General features: G+C 41.9%; 1 protein-coding gene across 1 annotated transcript in view; it reads right to left on the bottom strand.

The window, feature by feature from the left end:
* Positions 1-5,859: 5,859 nt before the first annotated feature.
* The window catches only part of LOC117518085 (protein ALP1-like), a 59,777-nt gene continuing 46,538 nt past the window's right edge, over positions 5,860-19,098 (bottom strand). Inside the window, exons 2-4 of the mRNA XM_034179147.1 lie at positions 8,240-8,387; positions 6,500-6,677; positions 5,860-6,268 (exon numbers count right to left, since the gene is read on the bottom strand). Coding sequence (XP_034035038.1) covers positions 5,884-6,268; positions 6,500-6,677; positions 8,240-8,387 — 711 coding nt within the window. The 3' untranslated portion in view covers positions 5,860-5,883. The remainder of the gene's footprint in view (positions 6,269-6,499; positions 6,678-8,239; positions 8,388-19,098) is intronic.

Below are 19,098 nucleotides of genomic sequence, written 5' to 3'. Positions count from 1 at the left end.
TCTCCTGTAACTGACCTCCAAAAGAGCTGGAAACAGGGACGTAGCAGCTGGTCCCCACTGAAAACAACCACAGACCATGCATTATTTGAGTTTTGTGCTTGAGTGAAGTTTTTTTTTATTTGCCGGCCGTGCCGCCCGGGCTTTGCAGTCACAGGATGCGGGACGTCTCTGTGTTCCCAGGGTGAAGAAGAAGTCAGCAGGTCAAAGAGACTTTTCGTATCGTGCACCCACCCTGTGGAACAGTATTCCTGCAACCGTGAGGCAGTCGGAGTCCATGGACATTTTTAAGTCAAGACTGAAAATCTATTTTTAAGGGCCTTTGACACTGAACGCGTCAGAAGCGTCAAAAATTGGTCTTAAAAGCATTATTTTCAATGAGCCGCGTTGCTTTTTGGACGCATCAGGAGTGTCGCGTCAAAAGCCGAGCTAAAATGACGCTTTTGACGGGAGCGTGTATTGCCGCTTGTCGGCAGGCTGATGCGGTCAAAGTTCAATCCAATCCAGCTTTCGACACTCTGAGCTGTGACGTACCTTCACGTTGTCCAATAGGAACGAGGCAGGAGCGCTATTTTTATGCAGCCAAAAGAAATGAGACATCCAAACGAGAACTGGGAAAGCTGGGTCTGCGACTGAAAAAGACACTGAAATCATGGAGGAGAAGCTAATTTTTTGCGTGTCTGCACACCCAGAGCTTTTTAACATGTCCTCCTCTTCTTACAGAGATAATGGAAGGAGATCACTAGCTTGGAAACAAATTGCTGATCAAGTGGGCGTATCAGGTGTTTTTTAAAAGAGAGGTTGTTGTATAAAGGTAGATTAGTTAATACCACCAATACACACTGTAATCTATCTATCTATCTATCTATGTATATATATATCTCCATCCATCTTCCACCGCTTAGTCCAATTAAGGGTCGCGGGGGGCTGGAGCCTATCCCAGCAGTCATAGAGCGTGAGGCGGGGTACACCCAGGACAGGACGCTAGTCTGTCGCAGGGCCACAAATAGACAAACAAACACAGACACACCCACACACACACACCTATGGACAATTTTAAAGATTCCAATCCGACTAACCCGCATGTCTTTGGATGTGGGAGGAAACCGGAGCACCCGGAGGAAACCCATGCAAACACGGGGAGAACATGCAAACTCCACACAGAAAGGCCACGGGAATTCAACCCACAACCTCCTCGCTGTGAGGCAACAGTACTAACCACTAAGTCACCGTGCTGCCCATATATATATATATATATATATATATATATACACACACACACACACACACACTCAACAAAAATATAAACGCAACACTTTTGGTTTTGCTCCCATTTTGTATGAGATGAACTCAAAGATCTAAAACTTTTTCCACATACACAATATCACCATTTCCCTCAAATATTGTTCACAAGCCAGTCTAAATCTGTGATAGTGAGCACTTCTCCTTTGCTGAGATAATCCATTCCACCTCACAGGTGTGCCATATCAAGATGCTGATTAGACACCATGATTAGTGCACAGGTGTGCCTTAGACTGCCCACAATAAAAGGCCACTCTGAAAGGTGCAGTTTTATCACACAGCACAATGCCACAGATGTCGCAAGATTTGAGGGAGCGTACAATTGGCATGCTGACAGCGGGAATGTCAACCAGAGCTGTTGCTCATGTATTGAATGTTCATTTCTCTACCATAAGCCGTCTCCAAAGGCGTTTCAGAGAATTTAGCAGTACATCCAACCAGCCTCACAACCGCAGACCACGTGTAACCACACCAGCCCAGGACCTCCACATCCAGCATGTTCACCTCCAAGATCGTCTGAGACCAGCCACTCGGACAGCTGCTGAAACAATCGGTTTGCATAACCAAAGAATTTCTGCACAAACTGTCAGAAACCGTCTCAGGGAAGCTCATCTGCATGCTCGTCGTCCTCATCGGGGTCTCGACCTGACTCCAGTTCATCGTCGTAACCGACTTGAGTGGGCAAATGCTCACATTCGCTGGCGTTTGGCACGTTGGAGAGGTGTTCTCTTCACGGATGAATCCCGGTTCACACTGTTCAGGGCAGATGGCAGACAGCGTGTGTGGCGTCATGTGGGTGAGCGGTTTTCTGTCAGTGTTGTGGATCGAGTGGCCCATGGTGGCGGTGGGGTTATGGTATGGGCAGGCGTCTGTTATGGACGAAGAACACAGGTACATTTTATTGATGGCATTTTGAATGCACAGAGATACCGTGACGAGATCCTGAGGCCCATTGTTGTGCCATACATCCAAGAACATCACCTCATGTTGCAGCAGGATAATGCACGGCCCCATGTTGCAAGGATCTGTACACAATTCTTGGAAGCTGAAAATGTCCCAGTTCTTGCATGGCCGGCATACTCACCGGATATGTCACCCATTGAGCATGTTTGGGATGCTCTGGACCAGCGTATACGACAGCGTGTACCAGTTCCTGCCAATATCCAGCAACTTCGCACAGCCATTGAAGAGGAGTGGACCAACATTCCACAGGCCACAATTGACAACCTGATCAACTCTATGCGAAGGAGATGTGTTGCACTGCATGAGGCAAATGGTGGTCACACCAGATACTGACTGGTATCCCCCCCCCAATAAAACAAAACTGCACCTTTCAGAGTGGCCTTTTATTGTGGACAGTCTAAGGCACACCTGTGCACTAATCATGGTGTCTAATCAGCATCTTGATATGGCACACCTGTGAGGTGGGATGGATTATCTCAGCAAAGGAGAAGTGCTCACTATCACAGATTTAGACTGGTTTGTAAACAATATTTGAGGGAAATGGTGATATTGTGTATGTGGAAAAAGTTTTAGATCTTTGAATTCATCTCATACAAAATGGGAGCAAAACCAAAAGTGTTGCGTTTATATTTTGTTGAGTGTGTGTGTGTGTGTGTATATATATATATATATATATATATATATATATATATATATATATATATATATATATATACACACATACAGCGTGTGTGTGCTTATTGTCTATACATACAGAGGGTGGACAACAAAACACAATGATTTAAAATATTTACAATATCAAAAGTCACATGGTTTTTTCAATTTTGGTATCTATAGTTGCAGAAACCCGTTTTTTTCCTCTTTTGCAGTTCTTCAAAATTGAAAAATTATTCATGTGACATTAGAAACCACAGAGTATGTTTGTGTTCACCCCATATATTCACAGAGAAAAGAAAATTTACTTGTCAGCCCAGGCACATTATTTACACAAAATTTCTATTTTCTCTACTAATTTAGAAGAAGAATGTAGTAGAGAAGCTTGAATCTTCGACTGGACTGGGTTGCTTAACGTGAGGATGTTTCGCTTCAAATCGCAGAAGCTTCCTCAGCTAAAATTCTTGCTCTGGTAGTCTGACTTCTGTCTGACTCTTGTAGAGACGAATGAACAGAAGCCAACAAAAGCTGGAGTTTTAAACCTAAGCAGACCCCTCCTACTGAGAGGCAGACTGCTATAGGCTAGTGACTAAACAATAGCTCTAATTAGCAGCTATTGTGCTCTAGTTAGCACCCTCCTAATGACAGGGCAGCTGTCCCTCCTAATGATGGGATGGATGCCTTTCTTGATGGCTCCCTTGATGACTCTCCTGATGACGTGAATGACTCATTACCATGAACAAAAGACTGAAACTCCTTTGACCTGAGTACCCCATTGTAAACAGGGGGTAAAGCGTGTCTGAGACCCGCTCCCCGGTTAAGGCTGGGTTTCAAACGTTTCACAAAGAATGCCTCCTTGACCCCTCTTTCAAACCATTTTTGTTCTCTCTGGCTAATATTTTCATTTCCTTGTCCTCAAATGTGTGGTTAGTGTCTTTAAGGTGGCGATGAACTGCAGACTGAGGTCCACTGGCGCCCTCTCTGCGGTGCTGGTATAGCCTTTTGTGTAAAGGTTGCTTAGTCTCAACTATGTAGTGTTTGTTACAGTTTTCCTGACATCTGATAAAATACACTACATTGCTCTGTTTGTAACTAGGGATCCTGTCCTTAGGGTGAACTAATTTCTGTCTCAAGGTGTTAATCGGTTTAAAGTAAACTGGGATTTTGTGCTGTCTGAAGATCCTCTGTAGTTTTTCCCCCTACTCCTGCTAAATAAGGGAGAGACACTCCTCTTCTTCTTGTCTCCATCTCTTGTCTATCTGGTCTCTTTGTTCTCTGGGACTTCTGCACTTTGTTCAGGGACCATCGTGGGTACCCACATACTGTGAGGGCTTTCCGGACACGTTGTTGTTCTTTAGCCCTTCCCTCTGCAGTTGTGGGCACCTGTAGGGCTCTGTGTTGAAGCGTCCTGATCACCCCGAGCTTGTGTTCAAGGGGGTGGTTTGAGCCAAAGAGCAGATATTGGTCAGTGTGAGTTGGTTTTCTGTAAACCCCTGTCTGGAGCTGCCTGTTCTCTCCAATCGTAACATCACAGTCCAAGAAGGCTAAATGGTTGTTTCTGGCATCCTCACGCGTGAACTTGATGTTGGCGTCCACCGAGTTGATGTGTTCTGTAAAGTCTTCAACTTCCTGTTGCTTGATTTTAACCCATGTGTCATCAACATATCTCACATCACATCTCACATCACATAGAAGAATGTAGACATTGTTGGAAGAGTCTCAGGGACCGGTACATTAGGGAGCAGAAGGCCCTCAAAGAAAAAAGAAGTGGTACTGCTGTAGACTCCAGGAAGCCATGGAAGTTCTTCCACATCATGAGCTTCCTGGAGCCTCATATGAAGCAGAGGGCCACCTCTTCAAACATGTCCCGGTCCCTGAGCCAAACCACCTTCTCCTCCTCCTCTTCATTGGCTGGCTCTGCTCCATGGCTGTCTTCTCACCTCTCCACCGCCGCTCCATCCACCTCCACCGCCGCTCCATCCACCTCTGCCTCACCTCCCCCATCACCAGAAAGCTTCACCCTTTTCCTCACCCAAGTGTCTCCCCCAGTTGTTTAACCCCATCCCAGAAGAACATCTCCCTCTGCCCCCAACCCAGGACACCCCATCAACATTCCACCCACCACCTGCCTCTTGCCCCCCAGAGGCACCCCAGCAACGTCCCCGCAGGAGACAGCCAACAGAGGACAATTTCGAAAGGGAGATCCCCAGGATCCTGACCCAGCCCCCTGATGATGAGGAGGAGTTCCTCCACAGTTTGGCTCCGCGTTTGAGGAACATGTTGCCTCAAACGCAGAGCAGTGATTCATAAACGAGAGTTTCCATGAGAGAGAGAAAAAAAAAAATCAGTTCAGTTTATACAGTTTTATTTTCCTGTTCCTTTTGATTGTATATAGTTATTTATTCATATGTTTGTGTACAGTAATTTATTGTTGTTAATGTTTCTGTTCAAAAACTGTTTAAAATTACATAAAGTGTTTGTTCTAAAAAGCCAAATGTATTCTTATCTCTATTTCAACCATGAGAGACATGGTGAATTTAGTTAAATGCTTAAACAAGAAACTTCACGTTGTGTGCAACAACATGAAATGACAAAATTTCTGCACCTTGTCTGTTAAGTCATATTTCAGTTAACAGTCATGAGTACTTTTCCAGTGCGCAAATATCCATTGTTTTCAATACTTACCATCACCGCTGGGTCTGATTTTGCTTAAAATGTAGTAATCACTAGAGAATAACTGTAACAATATGTACACAATTTATGTTTTCTATACTTACCATCACCACTGGGCCTGTTACTGCTTGTAATGTAGTAATCACTACAAAATAACTAATAACATGCAAAAACGTGTGTTGACATTTAATGGGAAAGAGCCCTTTCAAAAATGAGAGTGGCTCTTAAAAGGGCCTTTATTTCGAAGAAGACAGACGAGCAGCAGCAGGTGTGGGTTGCAGAGACGACAGATGTTCAAGTGTTCTGCAAGGGAACTTCACCAGCGGGAGAGGAGAAGTAGCTGCAGAAGGCCTCCCGTACAGCTGTGGCCTGTTGGGCAGAGTTGTTTGCACCCATTCTCCTCACATCTCTAAAAGCAGGGATGGGCTGGTCATCCGCTGGGACAGGGGCTTCTGTTGTGTTGTTCCACCTCTGAAAATTGTGAAGGGCCACCGTGGCTTTCACAATGGCATCCACATTTTCAGGGCACACCCCAATTACCCGGTGGTCGATCCTCCATTGTGCAGCAAAGATACCAAAGGCATTCTCAACTACTCGCCTGGCTCGTGATAGGCGGTAGTTGAAGATGCTCTTTGGTTGGGAAAGGTGTCTTCCAGGGTAGGGCCTTAGCAGATTCCTCCTATTGAATTGGAGAGGGGAGGGGGAAAGAAGAAATGTGCAGAAAATCATTACAACTGAAAACAAACATTTCAAATTAGTAAATGAGTAACGATGACAATGTACATGTACAAAGGCCTAAAACTGCATAGTAATGAACCCTCAAATTTAGTAATGATTACTATAAAATAGTAATAGTTTTCCATGAAAATCACTGTATACAATTAATGTTCTAATCTCTCCCAAAACGTACCTGAGGGGAAAAGCCTCATCTCCCACAAACACATGAGGCAAAGATCCCAGATGGTCAGCACCTGGAAGAGGAGCATCTTCTGGGAGACCCAGCTTCTCCTCCCGCAGAGCTTCTCCAAAGGCAGAGGCAGCAAGGGTCCCTCCATCACTGCTCCTACCAAAAGCCCCAACATCAACCACTGGCACCAAAGGCACTGCGCTGCGGTGGTTTGAATCATATTTATCTAATAGATTACAATTTGTTCATGTAAATGGGGAATCTTCTTCACAGACTAAGGTTAATTATGGAGTTCCACAAGGTTCTGTGCTAGGACCAATTTTATTCACTTTATACATGCTTCCCTTAGGCAGTATTATTAGACGGCATTGCTTAAATTTTCATTGTTACGCAGATGATACCCAGCTTTATCTATCCATGAAGCCAGAGGACACACACCAATTAGCTAAACTGCAGGATTATCTTACAGACATAAGGACATGGATGACCTCTAATTTCCTGCTTTTAAACTCAGATAAAACTGAAGTTATTGTACTTGGCCCCACAAATCTTAGAAACATGGTGTCTAACCAGATCCTTACTCTGGATGGCATTACCCTGACCTCTAGTAATACTGTGAGAAATCTTGGAGTCATTTTTGATCAGGATATGTCATTCAAAGCGCATATTAAACAAATATGTAAGACTGCTTTTTTGCATTTACGCAATATCTCTAAAATTAGAAAGGTCTTGTCTCAGAGTGATGCTGAAAAACTAATTCATGCATTTATTTCCTCTAGGCTGGACTATTGTAATTCATTATTATCAGGTTGTCCTAAAAGTTCCCTGAAAAGCCTTTAGTTTATTCAAAATGCTGCAGCTAGAGTACTGACGGGGACTAGAAGGAGAGAGCATATCTCACCCATATTGGCCTCTCTTCATTGGCTTCCTGTTAATTCTAGAATAGAATTTAAAATTCTTCTTCTTACTTATAAGGTTTTGAATAGTCAGGTCCCTTCTTATCTTAGGGACCTCATAGTACCATATCACCCCAATAGAGCGCTTCGCTCTCAGACTGCAGGCTTACTTGTAGTTCCTAGGGTTTGTAAGAGTAGAATGGGAAGCAGAGCCTTCAGCTTTCAGGCTCCTCTCCTGTGGAACCAGCTCCCAATTCGGATCAGGGAGACAGACACCCTCTCTACTTTTAAGATTAGGCTTAAAACTTTCCTTTTTGCTAAAGCTTATAGTTAGGGCTGGATCGGGTGACCCTGAACCATCCCTTAGTTATGCTGCTATAGACTTAGACTGCTGGGGGGTTCCCATAATGCATTGAGTGTTTCTTTCTCTTTTTGCTCTGTATGCACCATTCTGCATTTAATCATTAGTGATTGATCTCTGCTCCCCTCCACAGCATGTCTTTTTCCAGGTTCTCTCCCTCAGCTCCAACCTGTCCCAGCAGAAGACTGCCCCTCCCTGAGCCTGGTTCTGCTGGAGGTTTCTTCCTGTTAAAAGGGAGTTTTTCCTTCCCACTGTTGCCAAGTGCTTGCTCACAGGGGGTCGTTTTGACCGTTGGGGTTTTTCCGTAATTATTGTATGGCTTTGCCTTACAATATAAAGCGCCTTGGGGCAACTGTTTGTTGTGATTTGGCGCTATATAAATAAAATTGATTTGATTTGATTTGAAAAGATATTTGGCATCCACAACCGCCAGAAGTACGACGGAGTATGTTCCCTTATAATTAAAATACTGGGAACCAGAATTACGTGGTGCCTGGATCAGTATGTGTTTCCCATCCATGGCCCCCACACAGTTGGGGAAGTTCCACCTCTCCCTAATTCCTTGAGCAATCTCCTGCCAATCTGCAGGTTTTGGTACAGGCAGGTAGTCGTCCACTAGGCTATCCCAAATGGCCTTGGACACATCATAAATGCAATCAAGAATAGATCAAAATGAGTACAAACCAACACAACAGATCTAAACAGTAAAAACACAGGGACGCCTGATGAGTATCATCATGTTCCTGCCTGTATGTGTGGATACAGATGGGTTGTGATATTATTACACTGGTGTAATACCACCTAATATTTAATGAACCAAATCACCAAAATACCATAATTTTAGTTCCCCCCCCCCGACCCAAGCTTTTTTTTTTTTTTTTTAAACACACACACGCACACACAAAGCAACTTTCCCATGTCATGTTTCAGGCATTTTTTTTTATATAAATCACGGTTTACTGAATTTGAATGAAACTAGCCAGAAGAATGTTAGTATTGTTGCTACAAGACTTGTCTAAGATTTTTTCCACCAGTATTTTCAGACATTTTAATATTTGGTTAGTGTATGCAAAGAATTATTTACTATAACTGTTTACTATAACCTAGTTTTATTTTTTAACTTTGGTCTAACATCGCTCTTGAAAAAAAGGCCTGTTTTGGCCTGTTCTGATATTGAAAAGGGTCGCAAAATCTCCAATCAAGGCAGATGTGCCATTTTCAATCTGGTTACAGCCTATTAAATATTTACGAAATCTAAACAAAATGCTGGAAACAAAAAAGTCCCAGAATTAAAGAAACAGAAAATATTTGGAGCGCAATTTGGCTCAAGGTAGCACCTGTAGCTCGTATGCTACTGCTAACATTAGCCGAAACAAAACGCAAACAAGTGTTTGCCAATATACTAATGAGCTTTTAAATTTTTCATACCCACCTCAGACAAATTGCCAGATGCTCCACCGGAGTGATTGCAGCTGTGAAATTTGTCTGGATCCTGGTAATCCGAGGCCCGACTCTCCCCAGCAGCTGATCAAACTGCTAACTGCTCAGGCGATAATAGACCTGGAAGCGGTCGTCGTGAAATCGGATCTCCTTCACAAGGCAAAATTTCCCAAGCTGTGCCCTCGACCTGAGGGTCTCATGAACCCACAGTCTCCTAACTGAATGCCGTTGTTGTCGTCGTCGTCTTCTTCTTCTCAGCAGAACAAGCGCTAAAGCTTTCTCCTGCAGCGAATCCATGATGACGACTGTCGGAGTGCTCATCCACGCCCAGAGTGCGAAGTAGCCGCATTCTCTGCCCCCTTGCCGCTTCCGAAGCACGCGTGCGATGTCACGACGCGTTGGAACGCATCGGTCTGGCATTAAAGCGTCACGCTGAAGCTTTCAGTGTGATAGGCCCTTTATTCTCTTATGAATAGTTTTCATTTTTTTATCTGTTTTATTCTTTTACTTCTGTTTTTATTTATGTATTTGAATTTTTTAAAATTATTTATTAAATTTTATGTTGAACTGTTTTATGTAAGGCGCCTTGAGACGGCTTTTGCTGTGATTTGGCGCATTATAAGCGAGTAAGTAAGTCCCTTCAGCTACTCCTTGTTTGCACTTGGGGTCGCCACAGCAAATCCAAGGTGGATCTGCATGTTGAATTGGCACAAGTTTTACGCCGGATGCCCTTCCTGACGCAACTCCACATTACATGGAGAAATGTGGCAGGGGTGGGATTTGAACCCGGAACCTTCTGCATTGAAACCAAGCGCATTAACCACTTGGCCACCACCCCTGTTAATTAAATTAAATTAATTTAATTAAATTTAGATTTAGGCAATAAGTGCCTCTCTATAGTACCGCAGGTGAACTGTTCTTGTTGCCGTATCTTTTGAAATAAAACTGCAGAACACAAAGTAATCTAAAAAAGAATAGGGAGAAGATCAAATCAAATTCAGTGTATTGCCTAAAAGCTAAAAGGAACAAAATAGGAGCGGTACAGAAGCGGGAGTCATTTTGAATGGGAGTGGGATGGCAGGAGTGAAAATCTACTCCCGTGTCACCCTCTAGTACAAACCTAGTTCTTAGTGGTTCCAACCATAACAAATAGTCACTTACAATAACAGATGTGATAGAAAATCTCTCTGGAATGATTCTACACAATTGATGAATCAACTGTGTCTAGATATTAAAAATATTTTTTTCAATAATTACACCACAATTTGTCCTTAAAAGAATTATTAATAAAGAAGTATAATTAGTGCAAATTAAAAATAAGCTATGAAATGTGGAAGTAACTACCTTCCAGAAATTCCTCCAGAAAACATATTCAGCAGCTAAAAATGCCTCTGGCCAAGAATGTGGTAGGACTAGAATCCATATGTTTGCCTTTTGCCACATAGAAACCTGTTAGACCTGTTAAAACCCTCCACCTGCCATGCCTTCTACTCAGTGCAGAAGAGGGTGATTTGAAGAGGAGTGGCCAAAGAGGGAAGCTTTGTTTACTTCTTGAAATGTGGTGCAAGGGTGCCATCTATTGGTAGAAAAAAATCATTACTGGCACCCTTGTTTTTTTTAATCAAACTTTTAACTCAATATTATTTCAAAAATATTTGATGTCATCATGCACTACATCCCTATAGGTCACAATATAAAGTGCATTTGGGATTTTTACTTCTTCCAAGGAGGTTATGTTTTCGGTCGAGTTTGTTTGTTTGTTTGTCAGCAGGATAACTCAAAAGGTTTTGAACGGATTTTGATGAAATTTTGTGGAGTGGTTGGAAATGACAAGAGGACAAGTGATTAAATTTTAGTGGTGATCCGGATCACGATCCAGAAACTTTTTAAAGGATTCTTCACCATTGTGGGATACGGGGAATTTTGACATTCTAGTTTCTAACGCCACAAAAACAAGGCAGAAAGGCTTGAAAAAAATTAGGGTGTAACATAGTCAAATGTTCTATCAAACAACAAAGTTTGGTGATGATCGGATCTGGATTCCGGATCTGGTGATCCAGAATCAGGGGCGTAGGCAGAAATCAGAAAACGGGTGGGCCCAGAAAAAAAATCAGACAGGCCCAACCTTTGGGGTTGTAGGTAAGGTGTAGGTATTATAATACACCGTTTGAAAAAGTATGCCTCGTTTGGACATCGCAAGCAATGTTATCACTTAGCCTACAGCTCTGGCAAAGTGAGCATACAGACGCGACATGTCAGACACAAGTACTCTTCATGGATAATGCAAGCTGCATTGCAGCGCCACACACACACACATTCAGTGCAAGTCTGGTAGCCTACTTGGCTCGGCCTAAACCCAAAACGTCAATAGGTATTTAAATAAGGCATTGTTTCAAAAATGAATTCCAAGTTTAATGATGAACACATCTCAGCCAACTGCACAGACGCTGTGTGCACAGTTACACAGACGCAAAGTGTCAGACACAAGCACCCCATGGACAATGCAGCAACGCAACGCTTAGTCATGTAAAGTCCTTTAAAATTCCAAATATATCTGCAACATGAAAACAGGTTGGCTCGGCGGCCAAATTAAAAACCATCAGAATGGACACCAACATGATTCGTGGCAGTTGCAATATAATATTAACAATAATTAGGCCTATTTAGAAGAAATAAAGTAATTAATGGTCTCACACTTACATTTGATGAATCCTTTTAATGCTACAACAGGAGACGACGGGGTTCTTTGTTGAATCTCTTATCACGTCATCATAGTCCAACGATTCGGTCAGTTCTCTTTCAAGGGAAAGCACGGAGAGTGCATTCAGTCTGAGAGTCAACATGGATGTTCTGGTGGACGTTTTTATCCGATTAACAGTAGAAAACAGCGAAATCCGCGAAGTAGTCAGCGCTATTTTTTGCAATTATTATAGATGTTTTAAGGCTGTAAAACCCCTCACTACACACTTTATACACTTTTCTCAAACAGGCATTAACATTTTCTCACTTTTCTCTCTTGTGTAAACACTCTCTTTTTTCTTCTGTGCGAGAAGATTATAAACAGACATACGCAGAACACAGTGCACATGCTCTCCCTTTGCTCACTGCCTCCGGAGGTACGGATGCGGGACTCGCAAAGAATCCAAGTCCTCTCTTGGTGGCCACGGAGCTCTGTGCCTGCGGTCAACATAAACTCCAAAACAGTGAGTGTAGTCTCTGGACCTGTTGCCAGATTTGGCGCAATTCCGCACAGCAGACAGGAGGGCGGTGTGAGTGGCCTGCTGCTGCGTTTACCGAGCCTGCAGAAAGCGCATCAGAGGCAGTGAGAGCAATCGCGGTGATGCCAACCAGTGCCGCGACCGGTCCGCCTGATAAGGACGCAGAACATAATGCGCCGTTAAAAAAAAAAGCATGCAAAATTGCTCTAAAAACAATCCGCGAAACTTCGAGGCTGCGAAAGGTGGACCATTGTACTCTGAAAATGAATTAATAAAAATCACAGAAGATGAACCAGATTTTTTTGACAAAGTTTATTAATTGTCACTCAGTGCTAATGCAATACCATATCATAGGAATACAAAGAGGCAACAACAGGTGACTGTCGAGTGGCGACTCAGCCTTCTCATTGGATGGGGCGGGCCTGGCTGACAAGTGGGTGGGCCCAGGCCCATCCAGGCCCACCCCTAGCTACGCGTAAGTCCAGAATATGCAAAAATATAGGGAAAATAGAAAATGTGTCAGTGTGAGGTGACAAATGAAGCTAGAGATGCACAACTAACACAAAATTGTAGCTGAATCTGTACTGATTCAGTAAGGTGTCATCAGATTTGATGTAGCTTCAAATGTTATGGAGCTAGATCCAGAAGAAAACCGCCATTACTGAAAAATTGTTTTTATACAATAACTTTTGAACTAATAAAGACATAAAAGTGATTCCACGTTCTAGTGGTATGTTTTCATGGTCAAGGATGTCAAATATAAAAGAAAGAAAAGTGTATGTATCATAGTTTTGGTTGTAAAACTGAATTGTTGAATAGATCACTGTGCCAAGGAAGGAATCTCTTTAGGGTCAGTGACCCTATGGCCTTGGCGGAGGTTTGCACTCTCTGAGTGCTTCTAGTTTTATTTTTAATTATTCTTTCTCATTGTGAAGCAGGCTCATTTAAAAATACATCTATATTTACTCTTCCATATCTGGGCCAGGATCCTGACCCCAAATCCTGAAATGAATAAAACAGATTATTTCTGGCTACTAATGAATAATAAACTATGTGACGTAATCAAATGATGCATTTGTATTCTGATTTTTCTATTGATGTTGCTCTAATCACCCAGCTGTAGAGACGACCTGAATGTTGGCAGGTTAGGATCTGAAATCCGATTGCCCTTGTTAATATACTGAACTAGACTCAGTGTTACCTTGGCAACAATCACTCCCTCTTATTGAGCAGTTTGTGAAGAGGTTAAATTAAAGAGGGCTTTGAGAACAAGATGAAATGACACTGAGGAAAAGAGAGAAGGCCAGTACTGAGAAAAAGATACAATTCTTCTCGGAAAAAGTTGTGCAGTGAGGAGGAAGAATGAGGAAAAACCCAAGTGAGAGACAAACTAAATCTGTTTCATGAGAGTGTAATTTTGAAAATGTTTTATCAATAGTTATTCATCATATCGACAGGAGCATTATTTCACATGCAACAAAGAATAAATGATGTGTGGTTGTTAGATTACTTTACCAAAATGAATTTAAAAAATTGCATTAACTGATAAGATTTGTTTTTAACACTATGATTTTCCATTGATTATAATGTATGTGGTGATTTTGTCACTTTTGACAATCATCTGCTGCTATATGAGCTCATAGCAACAAGCTCCGACTCACAAATTGACCAGGGCAATCCCAACCCAGCCTCAATCTGAACAGGCCAGTTGCATCGGGGTGGTGTTAAGAACTGATATTAAAGTATCATCACTCTTAAGACTATTACCAAATTTTAATCGGAAAAACAAAAACACAAAACAATTATTCTAGAAATTTTACAAGATTACAAATGCCACTTTATTGCCTTCAGATAGTATTTCCATTTTGAATAATCCCATCTTCCTTCTGGGACTGGGGGAAGGGGAGGGATTTTCAATCTTGGATTAATCTTAAACCCCAAAATGCAAACACCCACACACTGACTGGGTGATATAAGTGATTTTATTTACCAAGTGAGAAGAATCAGAGTCCAAAAGACAGGGATCCATCCAAACAGTCCAAAGTGTAACAAAGGTGTGGACAAAACAGGTGGCAAGGCTAGGTATGGCCAGCAGAGGAGGTGCATCAATGAACTTGCATGGAGTGGATGAATGAGCCGGTCTTTCAAATTGCGCTGATTGATTGCAGAAGCAAGAGGCAAACAGGTCAGCCATGCCCATGCTGTAATAATTTTCATGATCTTGCTGCTACTAACACGGCATGCGAGTTTGGCCTATTTTAAAATTCTATAAAAGCATAAAAATGTTTGTACAAAGGTATCGAGCATGAAGCTCTGCCAAACAGCTCAACATTTAATTGGTTTATATTTTCCCATTATTGCTGTTTTAATTGCTATTTTTCTGTAGAATGAAATTCTAGGCCTGTAATGTTGTCTTGTCACTTCATTTAATGAGCAAGTAGCAAGGAATTTTTTTTCATGAGAATAAGGAGCATGCTTAATAATCTGGTTTGGTTTCAAACAAATGTTATTTTAAAACTGCTTTGAGACACACAGCAACATTTTATCTTCCAACACCTCTTGAGGCGGTCCTTAAAGCCTTAAACCTGATATTATCTGGTGGGAAAATGGAGCAGTTGACTTTTTAAATGTGAGTTTAAAGTTTCCAAGCATTGATTGATTGATTTTAGAGGATTTTTGGACAGCACAAATGTAGATGAGTGGGTTTTTCTTGATCCCAGCCAGCTTGTGTAGACAATAACTCAAAAACAATAAATGCAATCATTTTGTAACTTACCTAATTGAAGAGAGTGCATAATGAGGATGAAGTTATTTCATGCTGAACTTCAGTGCACTACATCAATCAATCAATCAATTTTATTTATATAGCGCCAAATCACAACAAACAGTTGCCCCAAGGCGCTTTATATTGTAAGGCAAGGCCATACAATAATTATGTAAAAACCCCAACGGTCAAAACAACCCCCTGTGAGCAAGCACTTGGCGACAGTGGGAAGGAAAAACTCCCTTTTAACAGGAAGAAACCTCCAGCAGAACCAGGCTCAGGGAGGGGCAGTCTTCTGCTGGGACTGGTTGGGGCTGAGGGAGAGAACCGGGAAAAAGACATGCTGTGGAGGGGAGCAGAGATCAATCACTAATGATTAAATGCAGAGTGGTGAATACAGAGCAAAAAGAGAAAGAAACACTCAGTGCATCATGGGAACCCCCCAGCAGTCTAAGTCTATAGCAGCATAACTAAGGGATGGTTCAGGGTCACCTGATCCAACCCTAACTATAAGCTTTAGCAAAAAGGAAAGTTTTAAGCCTAATCTTAAAAGTAGAGAGGGTGTCTGTCTCCCTGATCTGAATTGGGAGCTGGTTCCACAGGAGAGGAGCCTGAAAGCTGAAGGCTCTGCCTCCCATTCTACTCTTACAAACCCTAGGAACTACAAGTAAGCCTGCAGTCTGAGAGCGAAGCGCTCTATTGGGGTGATATGGTACTATGAGGTCCCTAAGATAAGATGGGACCTGATTATTCAAAACCTTATAAGTAAGAAGAAGAATTTTAAATTCTATTCTAGAATTAACAGGAAGCCAATGAAGAGAGGCCAATATGGGTGAGATATGCTCTCTCCTTCTAGTCCCCGTTAGTACTCTAGCTGCAGCATTTTGAATTAACTGAAGGCTTTTCAGGGAACTTTTAGGACAACCTGATAATAATGAATTACAATAGTCCAGCCTAGAGGAAATAAATGCATGAATTAGTTTTTCAGCATCGCTCTGAGACAAGACCTTTCTAATTTTAGAGATATTGCGTAAATGCAAAAAAGCAGTCCTACATATTTGTTTAATATGCGCTTTGAATGACATATCCTGATCAAAAATGACTCCAAGATTTCTCACAGTATTACTAGAGGTCAGGGTAATGCCATCCAGAGTAAGGATCTGGTTAGACACCATGTTTCTAAGATTTGTGGGGCCAAGTACAATAACTTCAGTTTTATCTGAGTTTAAAAGCAGAAAATTAGAGGTCATCCATGTCTTTATGTCTGTAAGACAATCCTGCAGTTTAGCTAATTGGTGTGTGTCCTCTGGCTTCATGGATAGATAAAGCTGGGTATCATCTGCATAACAATGAAAATTTAAGCAATGCCGTCTAATAATACTGCCTAAGGGAAGCATGTATAAAGTGAATAAAATTGGTCCTAGCACAGAACCTTGTGGAACTCCATAATTAACCTTAGTCTGTGAAGAAGATTCCCCATTTACATGAACAAATTGTAATCTATTAGATAAATATGATTCAAACCACCGCAGCGCAGTGCCTTTAATACCTATGGCATGCTCTAATCTCTGTAATAAAATTTTATGGTCAACAGTATCAAAAGCAGCACTGAGGTCTAACAGGACAAGCACAGAGATGAGTCCACTGTCCGAGGCCATAAGAAGATCATTTGTTCATCATTCCAACATCATTCCAAAAACATATATACAATATGTTGCAACCAATAGTCTGCTTCACACCATTGTTAGCATCACTTAATGAGTCATATGAACACTATGTGGGCACATTCGAGATGAAGTTTTAAAAACGACAGAAAGTGAGAAAGTAAAATCTGAATTAAGTGTGTGACATTGAATGGTGCCAGAGGGTTTTGTCATTACTGCAACTCGAAAGTACAACTTGAAACATGGCTTCAAAATGTTTTGAAACACCTTTTCTTTGGACCATTTCCAGAGTAAACACAAAAAGGAAGACATAATACAAGCTGAAATGCAAACCAGAATGGGAAAGTCAAATCAGAATGTGTCCCTTGGTCTGAACTGTGAATTACTGATGCCGAACTAAAACACTGCTTCAAAATGTTTCATTTTGACATCCGTTCTATGAACATTGTTCCGGAGTCCGCATGAAATAAAACATATCGTGCTGTGCTGCCAACACTGGACTGTTCAGAATTGTGCATGCATATAAAGTAAGTCCCTTCGGCTGCTCCCTTGTTTGCACTCGGGGTCGCCACTGCAAATCCAAGGTGGATCTGCATGTTGAATTGGCACAGGTTTTACGCCGGATGCCCTTCCTGACGCAACTCCACATTATATGGAGAAATGTGGCAGGGGTGGGATTTGAACCCAGAACCTTCTGAACTGAAACCAAGTGCATTAACCACTTGGCCACCACCCCTGCATATTAAATTCGTAATTTCCTATTTAAAGGCTACACTCAGTGCAGGGTCTGCTCAAATTCAGGATTGTTTGAGGTTGGTGGAGTTATACATTTTGCACCTTCTGATTATGTTTATTTGGATTCCTGATATGGTGGAAGTTCATGCAGTTCAAATGGGTTTTTTTTTTTTTTTTTAAACCCAGACTGGTGTAATCCCACACTAATCCAGTGATTTTTTCAAAACCCCATCTTTATCTTTCCACTCTGGCGTTGCAGCTACACTAATTTATTGTTTATGACTTAGTAATCTTTGTGAGTCCTCCTCTGTCGATTTGGGACCCCTGGAAGCATTTTTTAAACCAGTTATTCTTAATCTTCATTTTAAGATTGATGGTGATCTTAAATTGGACAGTCAAATTGCAGCAGTGGTGAAATGTGGTTTTTATCATTTACGGCTGGTCCAGAATGCTGCAACGCAGCTTTTGACGAGGGCTTGGAGGAGGGAGCATATGACTCCTGTCCTGGCTGCACTTCACTGGTTGCCGGTTCATTTTAAAATTCTTATGTTCGGTTTTAAGTCCCTCCACGGTCTAGCTCCATCATACCTCTCTGGGCTTCTTCAGCCTTATGCACCTCATCGGTCTCTCAGGTCTGCTGACCAGCTGCTCCTGCCTAGGTCGAAGAGAAAGGCTCAGAGGGGACAGGGCTTTGTCTGTTGTTGCTCCCAAACTTTGGAACAGCTTGCCTCTGGGTGTTAGGGAGGCATCCTCAATAGTATTTTTAAAAACGTATCTTTTTTCCTTGGCTTTTGACACAAACAGGGCTTACTTCGATAATTTTTTTAATTGAATTTTAGTGGTTCTTTTATTTTAATTTGTCTTATGTTTGTATTGTATAGCACCTTGTGTCAGCGCTGTCTGTTTTAAAGTGCTTTATAAATAAAGTTGGTATGGTATGACATGCCAAAACTGAGCTTGTTGAAGACATTTTTCAGCAAAGGTTAGTCTGGAAGCAGCAAACATGAACAGTAAAGTTTTTAAGAAAATACTGCAATAACTGTTGATGACAGTATATGATGCTGGCTGTCTCAGTAAAGAGTGGACAGAAAAAGAACACACACAGCAATTGCAGTAATAGCTGGTGGAGGATTTGCGAGTTATATACTTCGTTTGTTAGCTTTGAGTTAAATATTGCATTGTAGAGTCATACAGGCAGCAGTTTTACACACAGGATAATGGTGGAAGTATAGTGAGTGACCCCTGAGTCCAGAAACACACTAATTTGAAAAGCAAACTCTTTATTTATAGCCTTTACAAAAAAGCATTTGAAGGCACACAGGAAAAAAATTAGCCGGTTCACAATGAACTGGATTAACCGTGGATGTAAGCAAAGATTCCAGCAACAGGAAAGCAGTCAAGAAAACAAGCTCTTTGAGAGAGTTAGCAAATGGGTTAACCAGAAAAACAGGCTGTGGGTCAAACATACCACGTGACAAATCCAAAAAGAAACACAGGATGTCAGTTGGGTCCCCCACTGGGAAC

The sequence above is a fragment of the Thalassophryne amazonica genome, chromosome 10 (assembly GCF_902500255.1).
Source record: "Thalassophryne amazonica chromosome 10, fThaAma1.1, whole genome shotgun sequence".
Classification (NCBI taxonomy): domain Eukaryota; kingdom Metazoa; phylum Chordata; class Actinopteri; order Batrachoidiformes; family Batrachoididae; genus Thalassophryne; species Thalassophryne amazonica.
Note: the sequence above shows the minus strand (reverse complement) of the source record. Positions and strands in the feature narration are given on the sequence as shown.